Source organism: Rutidosis leptorrhynchoides, unplaced genomic scaffold, assembly GCF_046630445.1.
Source record: "Rutidosis leptorrhynchoides isolate AG116_Rl617_1_P2 unplaced genomic scaffold, CSIRO_AGI_Rlap_v1 contig107, whole genome shotgun sequence".
Classification (NCBI taxonomy): domain Eukaryota; kingdom Viridiplantae; phylum Streptophyta; class Magnoliopsida; order Asterales; family Asteraceae; genus Rutidosis; species Rutidosis leptorrhynchoides.
In genome coordinates, this window is record NW_027266363.1 from 40062 (window position 1) to 63201 (window position 23140).

General features: G+C 37.1%; 2 protein-coding genes across 2 annotated transcripts; one reads left to right on the forward strand and one right to left on the reverse strand.

Moving 5' to 3' along the window:
• Positions 1–5799: 5799 nt before the first annotated feature.
• On the forward strand, positions 5800–6635 carry LOC139881044 (protein VASCULATURE COMPLEXITY AND CONNECTIVITY). The gene is made up of 3 exons (XM_071865581.1): positions 5800–5898; positions 6023–6228; positions 6434–6635. Exons 1-3 carry the CDS (start codon positions 5800–5802, stop codon positions 6633–6635), a joined length of 507 nt encoding a protein of 168 aa, XP_071721682.1.
• A 2688-nt stretch (positions 6636–9323) lies between these two features.
• LOC139881045 (STOREKEEPER protein-like) lies at positions 9324–10391 on the reverse strand. Its single transcript, XM_071865582.1, has one exon. It carries the CDS (start codon positions 10389–10391, stop codon positions 9324–9326), a length of 1068 nt encoding a protein of 355 aa, XP_071721683.1.
• Positions 10392–23140: the final 12749 nt, after the last annotated feature.

Sequence of the window (23140 nt, forward strand, 5' to 3'; positions counted from 1 at the left end):
TCAAGTCAAAGCAACCACCATGCTTATGACACAACCACTATAGGCATGGTGTTCTCTACACAAAGCATGGAGTTGATTGCAATCTAAAGCATGGAGCTAGATTAGACTTAGTACTTTATTTTCACAATTAACAATTATTAGATTAGAGAGCTTGTTGTAGTATAAATACAAGATGTAAAGAAACATTGTAAATCATCACTTCAATCAAACAAATTAAAGTTACCTATCATACTTAAATCTCTCTCGATTTCAATATTTTAACATGGTATCTAGAGTCAATTGAGAGATTGAGTTCTAAAGATAACTTGAAATCACTACCAAAATCACTCCAAAAACGAAATTCAATCACTAACCATTCACAATGCCTGAAACAATATCATCAACACTGTCTGGTCCAAAACCAGAATTCACTGCCTGCAGATTTCTACCTGCATCCAAATGAAAACCCCACACAATCTCTTGTTTCAGTCCTACTCAACAACAACAACTACCACACATGGTCAAGGTCCATGTCCATGGCCCTTAGATCCAAGGTGAAGTTCAGTTTTGTCAATGGCAAAACAAAGAAACCTGATGAAGAGGATCCAACTTACTCTGATTGGGATAAATGCAACATTACAGTATCATGCTGGCTGATGAACTCTGTCTCTCCATCAATTCAACCATCTATTTCCAGGTTTGGAACAGCTCAAGAGATGTGGAAAGACCTGCAAGCCAGATTTGCAAAAACTGATTTCTCCAGAATCAGTGATGTTCAAGAAGAAATTGCTAATCTCAAGCAAGGTGACTTAAACATTTCAGATTACTACACAAAGATGAGGACTTTATGGGATGAGTTTGATGATCTAAGACCTATTTCAGAGTGTGAGTGTGCTATTAAGTGTGAATGCAAAGCCCTGAAAATCATTGCAGAATACTATGAGAATGACAAGATTATCAGATTTCTGAAAGGTCTCAACTCTGCTTATGCTCAAACAAGATCCACTATCATGATGTTAGATCCTATTCCATCACTCCAGAAAGTTTTCCAAACAGTATCTTAGTATGAAAGACAAAACATTCTACCTACAGAATCACTTGAATCTACTCTGGTAGCTTTTTCTACAGCAAAACAGCCTGAACAGTCTTCAACACAGCCTGCTGCACTTTATCTCTACAAAAAGGCACCTGATGGAAGGCCAATTTGCTCTCACTGTGGCAAACCTGGCCATATTGCAGCCAAATGCTTCAGAATAGTTGGTTTCCCTCCAAACTTCAAGTTCACAAAATCTCCTAGCCACAAGACTGCCTCTGCCAACTTCACAGTCACAGAACCTGCAGAAAAACAAGGAGCTTCAACTATTTCCATTTCACAGGAAGAGTATGAAGGACTCAAAAGACAGTCTCAGGCTTACTCTCAATCACAACTCTCTGTAAGCAACATGGCCACAACTTCACAGGCATTCAATGGTAAGCTTTATAAAAATCACTCACAATATCAAAATTTTCCTTGGCTGTTGGATACAGGTGCCACAGACCACATCTGTTGTTCAAAATTTTTGTTTAAAACTCTAAAACCAATCACCAATCACCACATACAATTACCAAATAAACAGTTCATAGCAGCCACACATAAAGGAACAATTGAATTGACTAAGCATATCACTTTGCAAAATGTTCTGTTCACTCCTGAATTTGCCTTTAATCTGGTTTCTGCAAACATACTAACTCTTGATTCTAATTGTGTCATTTTGGTCTACTCTACTAAGTGTCTAATGCAGGATTTGAGTACAATGAGGATGATTGGTTCAGCTGATCAGAGAAAGGGACTTTATTTTGTGAGACTAGAAGATAATTTTGAAAATCCTAGGAGCTGTTTTGATAAAAACTATTCTGCTGCTAATGTAATAGACTTGCCTAGGGATGAATTTGACATATGGCATTTTAGACTTGGTCATCCGTCTAGTGCCAGATTGCCAAGTTTTAAGACCATTAATCATAATATCAGTTTCAATGATAAGCATGTTTGTGATATCTGTCATTATGCCAAGCAAAGAAAGCAAACTTTCTATCTCAGTAACTCCATTGCAAAAGAAAAATTTGACCTAATTCATATGGATATTTGGGGACCTGTTTCTCCATCTATTCATGGACATAGGTATTTCTTAACAATTGTTGATGATCATTCTAGGCACACTTGGCTGTATTTCATGAAACATAAATCAGAAACTAGGAGTCTAATTGTTCAGTTTCACAAAATGATAGAAACTCAGTTCAACAAGAAAATCAAGACTATTAGAAGTGACAATGGTCTAGAATTCAATCATACACAGTTTTATGCATCAAATGGCATCATTCATGAAACATCCTGTGTAGAATGTCCAGAACAAAATGGGAGAGTAGAAAGGAAACATCAACATATTCTGAATGTAGGAAGAGCATTACAATTTCAAAGTAAGCTTCCTCTTAAATTCTGGAATTATGCCATATCACATGCCATTCATCTCATTAACAGGACTCCTACACCTATTCTGCATAACAAGACTCCTTATGAACTGTTGTATGACAAAATTCCAGACTTAGATCACTTAAAAGTTTATGGTTCATTGTGTTTTATATCAACTCTAGATAGAAACAAGACTAAATTTATGGCAAGGTCATCTAAATGTGTTCTTTTAGGCTATCAAAATGGAACCAAGGGATATAAAGTGCTGCATCTTGATACTCACAGCATACAGATAGGATATCATGTAACATTTCATGAGCATATATTCCCTACAGTGGTCCACAAACTAGCCTAGATGATTTGCATTTAGTACTACCTAGAAGAAATAGTCTTATACCTGTCTTAGATGATGATACTGAAAACAATAACCTGCATCATAGTCCTGAGAATGTTGTTGATACTGATGTTAATGATCATTTAGAGGAATCCACTGAGACCATAGAACCTGTAATACAGACAGAAATCAGAAGGTCAAAAAGGCATAGGTTCACACCTAAACACTTAGAGGATTATCACTGCAATTTAATCTCATCTCTGTCTCAGCAAGACCATGAATCACTCCTCAAGGACTCAAGCATCATGCATATCCCAGGTACTCCTCATTCAATCAAAAATCATTTACCTTTTCCTAAACTGTCAAACAAACATCTAGCATTTACCTTGAACATATGTTGTCAAAAAGAACCAAACACATATAAGCAAGCCATTGAAAATGAAAATTGGCAGACAGCCATAGAGAGTGAATTGAGAGCTTTGTCTGAAAATGAGACATGGCTAGTTTCTGATTTGCCTGAAGGAAAAAGAGCCATAGGCTGTAAGTGGGTGTTCAAGCTCAAACATAAGGCAGATGGTTCCATTGAAAGGTACAAGGCTAGGTTGGTGGCTAAGGGATATACACAGGAAGAAGGGATTGACTATTCAGAGACATTCTCACCTGTTGCAAAATTCACAACCATCAGGATCTTATTGAGTGTGGCTACAGCTAAAGGTTGGCATTTGGCTCAGTTAGACATCAATAATGCTTTCCTCCATGGAGAGTTAAATGAGGAGGTGTACATGAAGCCACCTCCAGGATCTAACATCCCACAGAGCAAAGTATGCAAGCTGATGAAGTCACTATATGGCCTGAAACAGGCAAGCAGACAGTGGAACTTTAAACTCACACAGGCACTAATGGAATTTGGTTACTCACAATCATCATCAGATCATTCTCTCTTCACTAACTCTAAGGATAACTCATTTACAGTTATTCTGGTTTATGTGGATGATTTGATAATTGCAGGCAATAGTGAAAAGCAAATATCACTGATCAAAGACTTTCTGCACAGAAGATTTAGCATCAAGGACTTAGGAAAGCTCAAATATTTCCTAGGTTTTGAAATAGCTAGATCAAAGGAAGGGATTCACATGTGCCAAAGGAAGTATGTCCTAGAAATGCTAGCAGACAATGGTTTTCTGGGATGTAAGCCAGCATCTACTCCTATGTTCTATTCTATGGAATTTGATGCAACTTCCCCAAAACTAGAGGATGCATCAATCTACAGGACTTTGATTGGAAAATTACTTTACCTGACTCACACTAGACCGGATATTTCACAAAGCACACAGTTTCTATCACAATTTCTTCAAGAGCCAACAAATGCACATTTACAGGCAGCACACAGGGTATTGAGGTATTTGAAGAACTCACCTGGCCAAGGAATTTTCTTTCCTTCTGAGAACTCACTGATACTCAAATCATACTCCGACGCGGATTGGGCAAAATGTCCCACCACAAGAAAGTCGGTCACTGGCTTCTGTATTTTTCTCGGAAATGGACTTATTTCTTGGAAGTCCAAGAAGCAGTCCACTGTATCTCGATCCTCGACTGAAGCGGAATACCGGGCAATGGCGATGGTAGCCTGTGAGATAACTTGGATAAGATACATCCTTGAAGATCTGCAAGTCACTCACCCTCAAGCTGTCTCCTTATACTGTGACAGTCAATCTGCGATTCACATTGCTAAGAACGCTGTTTTCCACGAACGAACCAAGCACATCGAAATTGACTGCCATATTATAAGGAATCAGGTGAGGGATGGATCGATTTCGCTGTTTCCGATTTCATCTGCGCAACAGCTTGCTGATTTCTTCACCAAATCACAAAGAAAACCCAAATTTCAATTTTTCTTATCCAAGCTTGGGCTTCTCGATTGGAGACACGCCAAGCTTGTGGGGGGCTGTTGAAATTCGTGGGGATAAGGAGAAGATGGATGGAAGACAGAAGAAGATTGGGATTGGAGTTTTAAATTTGGGACTAGCCGTTAGGAATTTGGGAAGAAGAAGGAAGATGAAGACGACGTCGTTTTTCCTCTCCAAAGCCTCTCCACACCAGACGACGCCGTTTCACAGCATCAGAGCTTCCTCTCACTCGCTGGGCCGCTGGCTCTCTTCTCACGAAATGGGCCGTCTCTTCTGTTTTGGCCCATTTGCTTTCTCAGTCCATCAAATCACAATTGCTTCTACTTCAAGTCAAAGCAACCACCATGCTTATGACACAACCACTATAGGCATGGTGTTCTCTACACAAAGCATGGAGTTGATTACAATCTAAAGCATGGAGCTAGATTAGACTTAGTACTTTATTTTCACAATTAACAATTATTAGATTAGAGAGCTTGTTGTAGTATAAATACAAGATGTAAAGAAATATTGTAAATCATCACTTCAATCAAACAAATTCAAGTTACCTATCATACTTAAATCTCTCTCGATTTCAATATTTTAACAAGAGACCTAATAATAATAATAATAATAATAATAATTGATCATAAGAAAAAAAACACAACTAATAATCTTCTTCTTGATAAGTTTTTATTAGGATTTCTATAGTTCTGTGGATGTTGATAAAACATCTAAGTATATATTAGTACTATCTTAATTACTATTAGAGATTTTAGGATTTGCATTGTAAGTCAAAAAAAAAGATGCACATTTCTCTATGATGCACATTTCTCTATGAATTGAGCTGTTCTTATACCCTACTTTCCTTGCTCCCCTATCAAAGGAATCGCAAAGAAGAAAATACTAGACAAAGCAAACAAGAAAAGTAAAAAAGCAAGCTAAAGTTAAGTTTTTCCACTATACTTAGACCAAAGAAGCTTTTTTACACGCACATAATATGTATATTTAGTCTTTCCATAGTTTACACCTCTCTCCCTTCACTACTCTTTAATTTCTTTCTTCCATTCTATTCAAAATCCAAACTTTTCCTCCCATCACATTAATTAGGCACTCTTCAACAAATTAAGTTGCTTTCTTAATTTCTTATAAAAATGGTGAAATTAGGAGGTGCTTTGGTTTGTCTGTTGGTTGTAGCAATGGATGTTGCTGCTGGGATTCTTGCAATCCAAGCTGAAACAGAGCAAAACAAGGTATATATATTACTACTATATATAACAACTTGTATACTTTTTTTTTGTTTTTTTTTTTTTTTGTTTTATGCATATATATGTAGTAATAATGTTGTAATTAATAATAATAATAACATAATTTCAGGTGAAGCATTTGAGACTGTGGATATTTGAGTGTAGAGATCCAAGCCATACAGCTGTTAAGTTAGGATTAGGAGCAGCTGCACTCTTGGCTATAGGTCATGTCCTTACCAATTTGCTAGGTGGATGTTCATGTGTTTGTTCCCAGGATGAATTCGCCAGATCTTCTCCCAATCGACAACTCTCCCTCGCTTGCCTCCTTTTCACTTGGTACGTCACGTTACACGTCTCGAATTTCATAACTACGATAAAAAGTAATATACTGAAGTAGTTTTTGATGTGCTTAGTTCGTTAAAATGTAAATAAAATTCGAGACGTGTAACATTGAGGAAAATAAAATGAATTATGCATTTTATTTTATTTTATTTAGGATCAGATAGCTTAATTGAAGTTAATTAAATTTTGGATGATGCAGGGTGATATTAGCTATTGGATTAGGAATGCTTGTGGTTGGAATAATGTGGAACAACAAATCGAGGGCATCTTGTGGATTCTCACAACATCATCTGCTTTCAATTGGAGGGATATTGTGTTTTGTCCATGCCTTGTTCTGTGTTGCATATTATGTCTCTTCCAGTGCTGCTCAAACTGAAGAACAAGGAAAACATGGTGTTTGAAATTAAATTATTAATTAATGTTGATTGAATTTTAATTACTTTACTAATTAATCATCCATTTTCATGCTACACTAGTAACACTACTGAAGAAGAAAAAGGAAAAAAGAAGTTTTCCTTTTATTATGATAGAAGATATGATGCGATTTGTAAATTATTTACAAAATGACAATATTGTCCATTCGAAATGTACTCCTTTTCAGTTTAGTAGTTTCTCCTACTTGTTAAACTAAGATTTGTTCCACTAATTAAGACAGACATCGATGTTACCCCATGTTTGGCTCAATGCTTACACATCTCCACATTATTATGTTTTTTAATATAAACCTAAGTGGAGCTGGGTCCATCATTGTCGCTTTGCTTCAGCAGTTAATCATCATATTTTTTTTTATAGTCAATTTTTCTTTTCTTTATAGGAATAGAAAATTTGCTTAATTAGATAAGGCACTTTACACATAAACATAAATGAATTTATAAATTAGATTCTGGGGCATGGACATGATTTACCAGTATCCATTATTTTGCTCTTTTATCGATTCAAAAAAAAAATAAAAATTTCAACATTGAGTAAGCATTAGAAATATTTTAATTCGGGTTGATTGATTTTCCTATAAAAATGGTAACTCATAAACAGATGGAATCAAATTCAGTTGACATATTTTTGCAACAAAAAGATCAAATCAAATTCGTAGAGACAGCGAATACTACGTTCGATTAAATTTAACTGCTACGGTACAAACAAAGGGCCATGCAGGAGAAAATGGCAGTTGACCTTCTTTGACCAATGCTGCCTCGTCAGCATTGTTGTCCATCTCGGTCCAGAGAAAAATCTTAAACCGATTTGAAATGAAACAGTTCAAATCATGTCAACGACGAAAGCCATAATTAAGACCGCCAGCCGGTTTTCGTAGATACTCGCGACTGATTCAATTTCTATGAAGTGATAAAGCAATAATACTAATTCCAATTCATTTGCAACAGAAGAATCGAACATCTCTTTCAACGAGTAAGTAAATATAGAATCTATGCCTCAAATACTAATAACATATATTCCCTCCATACGTTAATATATATTTTTTTAGTTTTTTGTCATACGTTTAAAAGCAGATATATTTAATCAATATTAATAAATATATACATCTCTTATTATATGTATCTAGAAAAACTAAATTTAAAAATTTTACATATATTTTGAGATGGAAATAGTATATAAGATTAGACTAATAATGTGAAATAGACGATTTGCTCTAGTTCCAAATAAAAATTGCTACATTAACAAACAATTAGGGTAATTGACCTTCCACATTTCGATTTAGATTTGCTAACTAATGCACAAGGTGATCACCCTCTTGTTTGTGTGAGTAAAGCTAGAATGATAAAAAAAGGAAGCCCATCAATGCTAATGGTTTCTAAGACAACATGACAAGACAAAAATCTGGATTCTAGGTTTGACAAAGCTTGAATAAAACGGTCAATTAGAACCAGTTTGCATATATATGATTGTGGACGATGGTCTTTCTTAACCAACCATTCCTTCTTCCTCAGCCTGTCGTTACAATATATTTCATAACAATATGGACAAAAACTGGACAATGGAATCGAAATCAGAAATTATCATTACTGCACAACAGAATAGAATTATCCATTACAGCTACTCTGCACAAACATCTCAATTCTACAACACAGAAAGGGTGAAACGAATCCTTAAATTGCAATATGGCAACTTTATTCTGCAAAGTGGGTAGAGGATAAAATTCAATCCTACCAGAATCACATTCCAATTCTCCCTCACAATATATTTCTAAACACTTGATACCACAGATGCACGGTTCTAATAATAGATCAAGAGTTTCTCCAGCAACAGCCATTAACAGCTAAACTCACAATGCAAGATCAGCAAGTCTGATGCAAAAAATCAACGAATCATTACGATACCTGTGAGACATTTTATGAGATTTCTTGGCATCCTCATTGCCAGAAACAATTCCCATTCCCCGTCTCTTGCCATCCATCTAAGAAGACTACAGTATAGTAGTGAAGGGATATGCATAAACAAGTAATATGACCACAAATGCAAACCATTTGAAACAGAAAACACTCCATTACAATTAACTGAATGAACAATGGCCTCAGCACAGATTTGAGCCACGGAAACAGTCTCTTTGCACATGCAAGGGGAAGGCTGCGTACTACGACGTCCTCCCCCATAACCCCCAAAGCGGGGAGCCTTACCGCACCGGGGTTTGCCCTTTACAATGGCCTCAGCAATAGTTAACTAAAGAGGATGAAGCTATTTACGAAATCTAACAAAAACTGAGATTTCCAAATCCCAACGAAAAAGGACAAAGTTTTTACAAGGAAAAGCCAAGGCTTTCCTTGTAATATATACGTGCATGTCATAGAACTAAGTAAGCAAACATTCAATCACAAAGAATATGATCAAAGAGCAAGATGCAAGCACATTTGAAAAGGGAAATTTGCTTCATTACAGTTGACTGAATGTATCACAGCCATCAACAAGAGTTAAAACTAAACCGAACCAACAGTTTTTACAGATGCATTCCTTCGCATCAAACTAACATCCAAAATCCCAATACGAAATTTCATCATAAGAAAAGACAAAAAAAGAGTTCATCTCCTGATAAATAGAACCCCTTTAACTACAAACAAAACATCGAGTATAAACCTTTTTCAAGGCTCAGAAGCTCTGATGAGATCCAATGCCAACTTCTGCTGCTCCTTGACAACATCAATCCTTTTTAAGTTCAATTCCAGCTCTCTCTCCTGCAAAACCTTCCATTTTGCTTCCACTCCCTCCGCCATACTGCCCCTTTTTGCGATACACTCAATTATGAATTTCTTCCCGATATCGGGCAATGCCAGCGCCTTCTCCATTCCCAACGAAGTGCTGAGAGGAGAAAACTTTGACCAAAACTCAGCCCTAGCCTTTCCCTTTCCACCATGGTCATTACTTATACTAGCATCGACCTTAGCATCCACTACATTGGCTTGAACTACACTGCTAGCATTCTTTTTTGATTTCGAACAGGGTTTTACAACAGGGACATTGCTAGTCTTTTCCTGTTTGGAGTTTTTGGATTTCTTAGTTTTCGCCTTTGTAGAACCCCACATTTTCTTTGACAGCTCGAAACCCTCCCGATCATGTGGTTTGGCGAATTCAGGATCCTCACCACCAGCATTGTTCAGATTAGCCTCATACTTTTTCCTTAACCTATATATCTTATCTACTAATTGAGTCCTATTCAGCTCAAAATTCAGAGGTAATGAATTCTTGATGTATTCGAAAAAGTGAGTACCAATAGGTTCGGAATTGTGAACTCGCCTGTATTCAATCATCTGCTTCAGAAGTGCAATCTCATCGTCTACGCTCCAGACTCGCTGCGACTTCCCTTCTCTGGCGGAGCTGGCGGAGGCTTTCGCCTTCTTTCGACTGGACTCAATTCCGTCAGCAGAAATAGCTCCGATCGGCCTCTTTGACCCGGCGGAGACCTTATTGGAGGTGGTGACGTCATCCCTCATCTTGATTGTGAAGGCGGAAGCCATGGGGGAGGCGTGAGTGTCCTCCGAGTCAGCATCGGAGTCGGAATCGATGTCTTCGGAAGAGGTGTTGTCGAGTTGATGTTTTTTAACACGGGATCCGCCCTGGGTCTGTTCCTCTCGGTCGTCGTTGATTTCATTTTCTTCATCTGGGGAATCGACGGACGGATTTCGCTCGGCCGACGGCGGCTTTCGCGACATTCTGAGCGTTTTGATTTTACACACAGAGACACAGGGGTTTTCAATTTTACAGCAACAGACTGATTTTCTGAGAATTTTGTTTTAGGGTTTTTATATTATTATTATTATATTATATATATACTAGCAGTAACTCCTAATTGTAAAAGAAGAAGAAAGAATCTGAAGACAATCATCGGTGGACGAAATCTGGTACGTACACGTGGAGATAGATCGCTGACTGTTTTGGCGGACTGAAAAGGTTTCTTGAAAGTCATTCCTCCTCGGCTTGAACGAAATTATGCGATTCTTGTTTTATACCCCTAAATTAAATATAAATTATATATAAAAATTTATATTTAATACGAAAATAATATTATTTTTATGAAAAAACACTTCATTCTAATTGGTCAATTAGCACCAGTTACTACTTCCAAGTTCCAATGAACTTGTCTCATGAGCACTTTCATTTCTTCTCATTTTTTAAGACTATCCAATTTTATTTGCAAGTAATCTATTATTCGATCGCGATATCGGATTCTCTTATCTTAATTTTTTTTATTTAAATACAAAAAATGAAATAAAATTATATTATATTAATTTTACTCATAATATATTAATATCATGATAATAATTAATATGTATGTGTAAGATATGAATTGATGGATATCGTGGTTTTGAGAAAAGAAAGATCCAATTATTGTGATAGTCTTTAGTGTATATATATTTTGAGATGATATATATGGAACTATTGATTTTGTCAAATTCAAACATTCAAGAATGCATTTATAAAAATGTATATCATTATAATAACTATAATTTATATTAAATAAAATTAATAAATCAATGAAGATAGTGATTTAATGGTTAAGGCAACGCTTCCTTCCTCGAGAAATTGAAAGTTCGAATCTCGTTAAAAACGTAAAAGAATAAAAATAAAAATAGACATTTTTTTAGGAGTTCAGAGACTTCAAATAGGGATAATAACATTTTCAGTATCTCGAAATAAATTTAATTACCAATTTGGTATCTCGTGCGTTTTTTTTAACACTTTCATACCTCTTCGTCAGAAACCCTAACAAACTCATACATTTTGCTTACATGTTAGTCTCATTCCGTTAAGTCTATCATAGTCAGTGCCATATAAGCGACACATCACCTATTGACTCAGCAAATATGACACGTCGGCATCATCAACTTTCCCAAAAAAATTTGCAAAATCCGGCAACCGCCTGCCTTCGGTGGTCGTCGGATTTTGCAAATTTTTAAGTATAGTCAATCCGGTTTCAGCGAGGTGAACATCGTGGCGGTGTCGGATTTTTCAAATTTCAAATCGTTTGGTGCAGATCTAAGCTTAAAGTTGAGGTTTCCGAACTTTTAAACTTAAATCTGCACCAGACGGGTTTAAAATTTGAAATATCCAAAACCACCACGATGTGCGCCTCGTCGAAATAAATTCGGGTTAATAAGATTTGCTAGAATTTGACGACGTTTGACGGAAACATCGCTAGAAGTGCCAGCCGAAACACAATTGGTGGTGGCCGAAATCTGGAATTCTTTTAGGAAGGTTGATGATGTTGACATGTCATATTTGTTGAGTCAATAGGTGATGAGTCGTTTATATGACACTGACTATAATATACTTACTGAAATAAGACTACCACGTAGATAAAATATATTAATTTGTTAGGATTTTTAATCGAGAAGTATGAAAGTGGTAGAAAAAACGCTCGAAATAATAAATTATTAGATAAATTTGGTTTGAGGGACAAAAATATTACTATTCCATTTCAAATATGATTTTGTTAATGACAATTTTTGAAATAAACTATGTATTTATGAAGATTTTGAAAACAACCATTTTATTTTAATAAAACAACTTACCTGTTGGAATGAAGATATGCAATAGAAATGAAGATATGCAATAGCGCACGCATGTTACCCTCTTTCCCGACTGCTCATTGATTAATTTGAAGATCCACAATGTTAGCAATCTTCTTTGCAAATAAAAAAATTATCAGTTGAAAGGTTAAGAAAAAATAAGAAAAAATGATAATTAAAATAAAATATTTTAAAAAAGATCAAGTTATATTATTATTATTATTATTATTATTATTATTATTATTATAATTATATAATTGTAATATTTGTTCAAGAGTTGTGTCTATTTATTGAAACCACAATTTCTAATTATGAATGAAGGATTGTTACCTTTCATGAGTGTGAATTAGTTATCCTTTATTATTACTAATCATCATATTTTATTTATTTTTATTTTTAGAAATATTTGAATTTAATAGATAAAAATAATAAATTTAAATTTTCTGATTGGACAATTGAAGGAGTCTTAATAATCTCCCAATTTCAAAAAAATTGTTTTAATACATTTTTTCAGATTTGTGTAGTGTACTATGAAATTTGTGAATATATTATAAAAAATAATGATGAAACTATTATTCTTGATATAAGATCATCTCCATCCTTGATTTCAATTTGTCTACTTAATAAAAATTGGGATCAATTTAGCAGTAAAGTTATTGGAAGGATCGTGACATTGCACTAGAAGTTCTAAGAATTTTTCTCTCAATCCCTCATTTCAGAGACTCTTATTCGGTCCCAAGTTTCACTTTTTCACATTCTAACCAATAAAAAAATAGATCTATGCTACACGAATTCCAATCAATTTTTTTGAATATTATATTATAAATACATAATTATAGTTAGGATTTAAATGAGATGGATCATGGAAAAGATGGTCCCAATTTTTTCTAGATGTCAATTTTTTTAATTTATATTTATGTATAGTTGATGTGATAAAAATTGAGATAAAAATTGAAGCCGACAGTATGGATGTTCTTATAGTCTTTATACTCTCTCGATTTTAATTTCACTGTCCAAAAATCATTTTTCAATATTTTAAAATAATTATTCATTTTTTAAAATTAAAAAAATTGTTTACCATAAATACTCTTTTATTTTATAATTTTGAATGAAACATTAAATAATATTCTTAGTGGCATTGGGATTTTAAATAATATGAGGATATTTTAATCTAAAATCATACATCTAATCATTTTATTGATTTGTGTGAATGTGTTGTTTTGACATTTATTATGGAATGGTGGAGGGAGTATACATCAACAAATATAGTACTCATAATTATAATATTTTTTTATTTTTATTTGTCCATAATTAAATTTAATTGTCACATTTCATATTTTTTATAATATTTTTCATTTCTGTTCGTCATTCAGAAATTAAATATATTGATATAATTATATTTTAATATTTGAAATAATTAATGGAAATGTATTTTTTTTCTTTTTTCTCATAATCATTTTATTTCCTAATCTTATTCAAAATTCAACTTGTGATAATTAATACCGGACGGAAGTAGGGACGAAGGGTAGTGTATTTTAGTAGGGCCTTGTTTTCTCAAAAAAATCAGGGACTAAATAAAAAAATAATTATTTGTGCTGTGTTGTTATGATACTTAAGTAAGAATCAGCCTAAAAACAGCCCACATACATCACACTGAGCCCAAAAACATTATTACACATTACATGAATGAAGTCTTGTTTAAGTACAGTCGATACAAATATCCAAAAACGATTTTTACCTTAAAAAACAAAAACATGATTGTCGTAGAAACAAGAACAGGGCGCCATTCGATTTGATCGCAATTCGTGACATCAAAAGATGTACGTATAATTTTTTTTTTATTAATTTAAATCGTATTTATAATTTATGAATAATATTATTTTTCTCATGATTATATAATTTTTGACACTATTTAACTTTTAGTCCTAGCTTCTAGACGAAAAGAATACTATATATTTGAAATTATTATAGTATACATAGTCCATAGATATATAGGATTTAGCATCTTCATCCAATTTTAAAAAGTTTTATGTTATTGATATTTATTTATTTAATAAAGTACAACAGTAAGATTTTTTTTTTTGATGAAAAGCGATAGATTGAATTAACAGTCCAACAGAGCAATAGAGTACAACGAAGATGGCAATCGACCGCTCCCATTCAGTCTAAGATTAGCTAATGAATGGGCTAGTCGATTGCTACTTCTCGGGATGTGCTCAAAATTACAAGATACAAAGTTTCGAGCTAATAGTTTGACCTTACAAATGATATCATGACAAGACAAAAAGCTAATACTGCTACTGTTGAGTTCGTTAATAATCAAGAGTGAACCGATTCAATTATAAGTCTTTCAATTCCAGCTGAAAGTGCACCTGATATACCTTGGAGGACGGTTGAAGCTTCCGCGAGTGGTATGTCTGGAGTACCGTCCAGGAAGCTATACTGGCAGCAAAGCACTGAAGCATTGTGATCTCTGATAGTACTTCCAAGACCCCATTTGTCGCCATGGGCAAATACCGCAGCATCACAATTGAGCTTAAAGGTTCCTTCCGGAGGACGAGACCAGGGTCTAGTTGAATTCTGCCTATGGCTCGTTTGGTAATGTCTTGGCGATACCTGGATCAATTCAAGAATACAGTTCCTGGCAGCAAGCACAGTAGCATAAGGAATGTTACAAATCAGTTCTTTCCATGCTTTGTTTCTGTTTTTCCAGATTAGCCAAAGGATTGTATTAAAAATCGGCCATTTCCCTTTCTCAATCGAGTTAAAAATTCTGAAATACCAGCAGAAAAATTCTTCATTTTTCCATGCCAAGACATTCATATTAGGGAGGAAGATTTGCCAAACTCTCTGAGACCACGGACAGTCCATGAATAAATGAGCTTGGTTTTCTCTAGCTGAGCCGCAGACAGGGCATTCAACAGTGCAAGCCACACCTCTTTTGCTTAAGTTATCACGAGTGGCTAGGCTTTGATGCCCGACCCTCCAAAGGAACAATTTTATTTTTGGAGGAACATCAAGCTTCCAAATCAGGATCCAGAAGAGGGGAAAGGGATTGCTTACAGTGTTTTGTTGGAGACCTTCTAATGCAATAAAATAAGCGCTGCGAACTGAAAAATTATTGTCTTTGGTTCCACTCCAAGCTAAGAGGTCTGGCCCTACAGCCCTGATAGGCAGAAGAGAGATCCGGTGTGACAATTGATTACCCAGGATTGCTCTCAAAAGATGAAAATTCCAGGTCCTTCCTTCTTCAAGAAGTTGGGAGATTCTTCTGATGGAACGCTGCATAGTGCTGGGGAGATAGGTTGAGATTTTGCAGCCAATTGTCTTCTTTGATTCGGATTGATTCGCCATTAGCTATTCTCCAGATACTACCTTTGAGGAGAGTTTCTCTTCCGTCTAGGATGCTTCTCCAGACAAGTGATGGATTATTCCCTAGGTTTGCTTCTTGAAAAGTCGAGAAAGGGAAATATTTGGCTTTTAGCGACTTAGCCAGGAGAGATTCAGGGTTGTGGATGATTCTCCATCCTTGTTTTAGCAAGCATCGCTTGATTGAAAGCCGTAAGATTTCGAAAACTCAGTCCTCCATTTCTTTTAGCACCAGCCATCGAATCCCAGTTGACCCATCTTATCTTTTGGGATCCTTTCCACCAGAAACATTGAATAGCCTTTTCAATTTCCTTCAGCACAGCTACTGGGATACAGAAACAACCCATCGCATATGTGGGGATCGCTTGGATAACTGCTTTAATGAGGACTTCCTTTCCGGCATTAGAAAGAAATCTGGTTGACCACGAGTGAAGTCTCTTCCACACTTTCTCTGCAATGTGCTTGAAGTTCATGACTTTAGCACTACCCACTAGGAGAGGGAGGCCTAGATATCTATCATGGGTCAGCACTTCTTTAATACCCAGGAAGTCTCTGATGAATCTTCTTGTAGGCCTGTTTGTATTGGGACTGAAATAAATCCCAGATTTTTGAAGATTAATTGCTTGCCCTGAAGCTGTTTCGTAGATGGTAAAGACTTCTTTGAGAGATTCTATTTCTGGTTGGGATGCTTTAATGAAGAAGAGACTATCATCAGCGAAGAGGAGATGATTAATCCTTGCTTGTTCGAGATATGCTGCACCCAGAAATTCTTTCCGGAAGAACTTGCTTTTGCTAGAAGAGAAGAAAGCCCTTCCGAGCAGAGGGATGAAGAGGAAAGGGGAGAGGGGGTCCCCTTGTCGGAGGCCTCTTCCTGGGAAGATGGTTTCGCATGGCTGATTATTAATTAAAACCGAGAAAGAGACTGTAGAAACACATCTCATTATCCAGTTGATCCAAATATCCGAGAATCCCAGCGCGGTCATTAGTGCTCTAAGATAAGACCACTCAACACGATCAAAGGCCTTTGACATATCTGTTTTCAAGGCGCACCAACCTGTGTTTCCAGTCTTGGCTTTGATGGCATGAGTCACTTCGTAGGCAAGCACTACATTTTCTGATATAAGACGGCCTGGCAGAAATGCCGATTGGAACGGCGAGATAATACCTGGGAGTACCCTCTTGAGACGAGAAGCCAACACTTTGACAACAAGTTTATATAGAAGGTTACAGAGACTAATTGTCGATAATGAGACCATGATTCCGGATCTTTCAATTTTGGGAAGAGAATGAGGTGAGTATGGTTGAAGTCAGGGGGAATATCACCTCCGTTTAGGAAGTCGTTGATTGCCTGAGAAAGGCAAATTGGAAAGGTTGCAGCCGTTGACGGCAGACCGGAAAATGTTCAAGCTGTGCCCTGAGACCTAGGGATGCCTCCATTCTTCTCTGAATTATACAGAATCATGTTAAAGTCCCCTATAAGCATCTACGGGAGGTTACATCTTGGAGCTAGATCTAATAGAAGGTTCCTAGTTTTCCATTTGTTCTCCGATTCCGGCGACCCATATATACCAGAAAGTCTCCATTTGCTATCTATTACAGCATCTATATGATTCCTAGAGTACGACAAAATGTCGACGGGGATGTCTTCTGTCCAGAACAGAGCTAATCCGCCACTGAATCCTGACCGATCGGTATCTCTATCTACACCGAAACAGCCAAGAATCTTCATTCTACCTCGGATAAATTGAAGTTCCGAAGCAAGTTTTTTTGTTTCCGAAATAAAGAAAAGGTCAGGCTGAAAATTTCTCTGCATCTTCAACAGAGTTTGAACTTTGTAGGGGTGCCCAAACCCCTACAGTTCCATGCCAAGGTACTCATTTTGGGTGGCGAGAGTGGGTTTTACCACTTCTCGCCTGGCCTCCATTTTTTTGATCTTCACCCAGCACCACACGATGCAGAGGAGAATCACAATTAATGGGAATTGAGCATGTACCTTTGTTGAGTTCGGATTTAGAGCATCTAGAAGATTTTTGACGAGGCTTTTTCGTGCTAGTTTCTCCTGTAACGACTTTTGAGGGGAGCTTTCTCTGATTAGGCTCTGATAATATTCTGTTCGGAGGAGCTTGGGAAACCGACTGGGAAGATGCTTGAGAGAAACTTGGGCTTTGGGACCTCTGGGAGGTGAAAGGTTCTCTGAGTTGGGCTCCCAGACCTAGAAGATCTTTTGATCTAGCTGCTCTTCTAGAGCTTCTACCAGCAACTTGGGCTTGGGCTGAGGAGCCGGTGGGGTCGAAAAACTGTTGTGCTGAAGGGATTGCCTTGTTTCTTCTATCTTGGCCTTCTAAGAAGTCTAGTTCACTTTGTAGACGGGCTGCCCTAATAAGGCTTTGGGCTGTGGGAAGGGCAGCTGGATCCGGGTCAGCTTCAGCCTGAAGCACCTCAGGATGGGCTCTGATAAGAAGATGTTCTCCTTCTAATCTGGCCCTTTTCCTATTATTCAATTCTCTTAAGTAGGATGGGCCTTGGCCTGTTTCAGTCACTTCTTCCTCAACTAAGTTGTCGACGCGTCCTTTACCCTTCCTTTTAGTACCTGATTGACTCGCTGGCATGTCAAAACGGACGTATTGGACTGAGCAGCTATCAAGTCTATTGGGTAAAGGTGGCGGCAGCCAAAATGGGTCAGCAAAAGCAGGTAGCATTTCTGAGAGGAGCTTTCCCATAAAAGATTGTGTGTTTGTTCCCAAGATAGATGGCTGCGGATTAGGGGGAGATCGTACATCAAGGAGTTGTCTTTGATCTGCACGAGGTGATTGGGCTTTATCCCATACTGTAGTTGTAATGATGGTATTGTTACTGTCGTTAATATCCATCGGTTTAAACCGCTCGAGGTTTTTTGATTTTGGGGATGTTTTCCCGATTCGACGAGGAAGCCTTCGCCGGAGACCCAATTCCCTTGTTAGAAAACTGTTTCGACTGGTTTTTTGATCTAAATTCTCCAGCCTTCAGCCAATGTCCGAACGGTAAAGGATCTCTACTTTTACCCCTTCTTTGACGGCATTCAGAAGTTTTGTGGTCGAACTTCCCACAGACAAAGCAGTAATCTGGTATCTTCTCATATTTGAGAGAGATCCAATAATCCCGTTTCTAGAAAGACAGTTGAAAACCTCTTTGGATAGATTCTGACACATCTAAACCAACTTTAAGTCTCAGAAAAATCCCACCTCTATCGTCCGCATCTCTGAAAATTCCGATTTTGGAGGCTAGCAATTCCCCCAAATCTGCATTTATGCAGCAATAAGGGAGGCCGTGTAGCTGAACCCAGAAATCTTGTTGGGTGAAGTCAGCGTCTTTAGGTTGTTTAGCACAATTCAAAAGATTTTAGCACTAAGAGTTTCCCCTGGAACGACCAAGGGCCTTCATTTAGAACATAGTTAAGATCATCAATAGAATCGAACCTGAATGTGAAAATATTGAATCCCACTTCTTTGATGAAGAGATTTTTGAGTTGCCAAAGGTGCTTCAGAAATTCCTTCATAACATAGGGGGGCATCTTTTTGATTGCGAAAATTTTTCCTGCAAGCTCAAGGGAGGACCCATTGTCGGCTGAGAAATTGAATTCATCTAACACCAAGGAGTCCAGTTCCTTTGATGATGGGTTAAGACACAGTCGACTATCCATAGCCGAAGATATTTTCCGCTTTTAAGGAAATTTCAATTATTAGATAGGAATTAAATGCTGTAAGAATTAAAGAACAGAGGTAGGTGGATCGAAGTTAAGATGGGGAGATTTGGTGGGTATGATTCACGGTGGAGGCAGTACTCTGTACAACAGTAAGATTTGATCATACATATCGATAGTGTTTCATAATCATTTTTCCTACGATGATGTTACAAGTTATTATATGTATACTTTATTTTTTGATCAACATATTCTTGTGGAAAAAATTTGCAGGTTCTACGACTAACGCACACATAAAAATTGATATGCGATAATTGTTAGTTTTTAAAACTTTTATAATTAAGGGTGAGTTCCACCCACAGTCGGGGTTTCGGCACATCCTGAAATTCTTTACATTATCTGTTATATAATCGTTAAGAGCTCCCTTAAAAATTAAAGTCTAGCCCCTGTTTAATTGAAAATTTTACAAAATCAGGGTATAACTCTTAGAAATTACACATCTGGTCCTTCAAATATTGTTATCGTAAACTCTTGGCCCCCTAAGTATAAAACTTTTGGCTCCGTCCCTAGGTTTACAGTTTTTATCAAGAGTTCATCAATCCATTTTTTTAAGTTTCTCCGGCTATCCTCACAGCCGATAGCCATGAGACTAATCATTTATTCCAACTGTCAACGTACGAAGCGATAGAAAACTGACCATAAAATTTTTTTTCATTCGCAGACTGAGGATCGAACCCCCGAATTCATCAATCCATTTTAAAATATATAATAATTGAAAATAAAAATATATTATATTTTACTATCTTAAAATTTATATTAATTTTTTAATTAAATAAAAAAGTTATAAACCAAAAACAGTCTGAACTTGCTACAAGCAAATTTTGTATGGCGGTTAGTTTTAGAGAGAGGCAATTTTTTTTCATTCTTTTGTGAGTAGATTATACTTTTAACAATTATTATCAAACCATAAATTACTAAAAAAAATTAAAAAAAAAACCTAAAATGTTCTACGGCGTAATTTTTTCTATATACGTGTGTATTTATGTGTGTGTATATATATATATTAAAAAATTACGTTGACTTTAAAAAAAAATTACGTTGTAATGGTGCTAAGTGAGCGTTTATGAGAACGTATTTTAATTGAAAGCTTTTAATGATGAATAAAAATTTCTCCAAAGAAGTACTAGATGATCGATCGACAAAGATTATCTAATGCTTGCTAATGACAACTGACTGTTATTCGCCAGTACTCTCATTGTTCAAGAGGACTATTTGCCCTTTCCCATACCACATATATATAGCATCTCCTCTCCTAATGATTTTCCATCTAAAATTAAAGCTCGCGCTACAATAAAGAAATCATACATCTCGAAAATAATGAATTAATTATTAAGACCTTTAATTTCATGCATTTAATTTATTAGAAATGCATGGAGAACAGAAGCAAATTTTGAGTTTATTCTTGGAATGAATCGAAAAATCACTTCGCTGGAGACAATCAATTAACCTTTCCATTTCAAAAAAAAAATTCATTGTCCCTCAAATAATGCTCTAATTTTGGGGGCACGACACTGTGTGTACAATAACCCTAAGAGGTGAACACACATAACCATTCCCGGTAACGGGGAAACCGGGATCACTAATCCTGCCTTGTCCCGGTAACGGGAAAACCGGGATCACTTGTCCCGGTAACGGGGAAACCGAAAACAATAATGTATTCCCGGTAACCGGGACACTGGGATTGATTCCCGATAACGGGAACACCGGGATCAAGCTATTCCCGGTTTCTCCAACACGGTTGGTTTAGCCTATATAATTCATACTCCGCACGATTAATTTTCACAATCTCTTCATCTCTTTCTCTCTCCATCTATATATATTTTCACGATCTCTTCATCTTTCTTCTTTTAAATATTCGTGTCATAATATTATTTTCGTAGTGATTTAATATTTTTATTAAATATGTCGTCATATTTAAATTTATATTGGACGAGTTCTGTTCAATATGTCGATGGCAAGATGAGTGTTTGTTGTGTCCCGACGCAACGTACTTGGTCGACCCTAGGATGAGTTATGACGATTTTTCAAGAATGATGTGCAGTTATGCTGGCATTGAAAGAGAAGCGGTACAATTGAGGTTAATCTACGTATACGCCGTTGATAACGGTGATAAACAATGTATCGTGATAAATGATGATGCTACATTGTCGTTGATGTATCGGCATCAATCTTGGAGTCGTGACTTGTTCATAAGCTACCATCCGATTCATAATTCGGGTAGTACACCGGGATTCAATGCCGGGGGGAGCGTCGAGCAGTAGGCCTCGCGGGCGGCGGGGATACGGGCCCTCGGATGAGGATTACATTGTTCCTCGCGCTGCAGATTATCATGTCTTCAGCAATATGGACGGGCCTGATGAGGTAACAAACCGCCGCTTACCTCCCCGTCCAGAGTTATACAATGGTGACCCAATCACCATAAAGCTCGGAACGCATTTTTCGAACAAGGAAGAGGTTCAGGGTGCGATAGCACTATGGACAGCTAGGCGGGGAGCAGAGTACCGCACTACCGCGTCAGATCGGACTGTATGGGCGGCAGAATGCGTAAATCGTCCTAACAGACGTGATCGGAAGCCGTTTAACGGTACTGTATGCAACTGGAGGATCCATGCTTGTTTTAAGGGCGAGTATCGCACGTGGCAAATGACAGTTTGGTGCGAGGATCATAATTGTGACGGAGCGAACAACGTACGGGATGATCGAAATATCTCGCAAAGTCATGTTGCCTACGTCATAATGGGTAAGATTTGTGACCGTCCAAGTTATCCAATCAAATCCATTGTTGAAGACTGCGAGACATATTTCGGCTGTAAAATAGGGCGGAAGAAAGTTTGGGACGACAAGCGAGTGGCTCTGAACACGTTGTACGGAGATTGGGAGACTAATTTCGGCAACTGCCCGGGTACATGCGAGCTCTGGAATACTGCAACGATGGGACGAAAGTTCAGTGGAAGTTCAAGAAGGAGGACGGGGCGATAAATAGTGGAAGGAAGATTTTAGGTACGTATTTTGGCATTTTGGTGCGACGAAACTGACATTTGAACACAGTTACCCTGTAGTTACCGTAGACGCAACGCATCTCCGAGGGGCTTATAAGGGTAAGGCGATAGTTGCGCTTGTGAAGACTGCTAACCACAGAATCGTCCCAGTCGCATACGCCATTATAGATGAAGAATCTACTCACAGCTGGTATTGGTTCCTGAAATACCTAAAGAAATACGTCCTGCACGATAGGTTCACTTGCATAATATCTGATCGTAATTCGGGCATCCTTTCTACTATCTCGAAGATGGATATAAAATTTCCGGAATGGGGAATTCACAGGTGATTACGACAGTAATCTCAGTTTAATTTTAAATTCAAATAAATCCATTACTTATACATATTTCTCCGTACAGGTTCTGTATGTAGCATGTTCGTGCGAATATGATGGCTAGCGTCCCCAAGAAGAAAGGATTATATGGGTTATGTTGGGCCATCTCTACCGCGTTGGATGAGGCACACTACATGAAGGCTTGGACAGATCTTATAGAAACGAGTCAGCAGGCAGCTTCATATCTACAACGTATTCCCCTCGAGAAGTGGACATTGTTCCAAGACGGATTCTATAGATGGGGGGTAACTACTTCTAACGACGCGGAGAGTTACAATAACGTTCTAAGAGGCGATCGATTCTTGCCAATAAGGGCATTTGTCCAGGCCACTCACGCTAAAGTTATGGCGATTTTTAATGACGAGATGGCGAAAATAAATAGGTATAGATCTGCTCTTGCACATATACCTT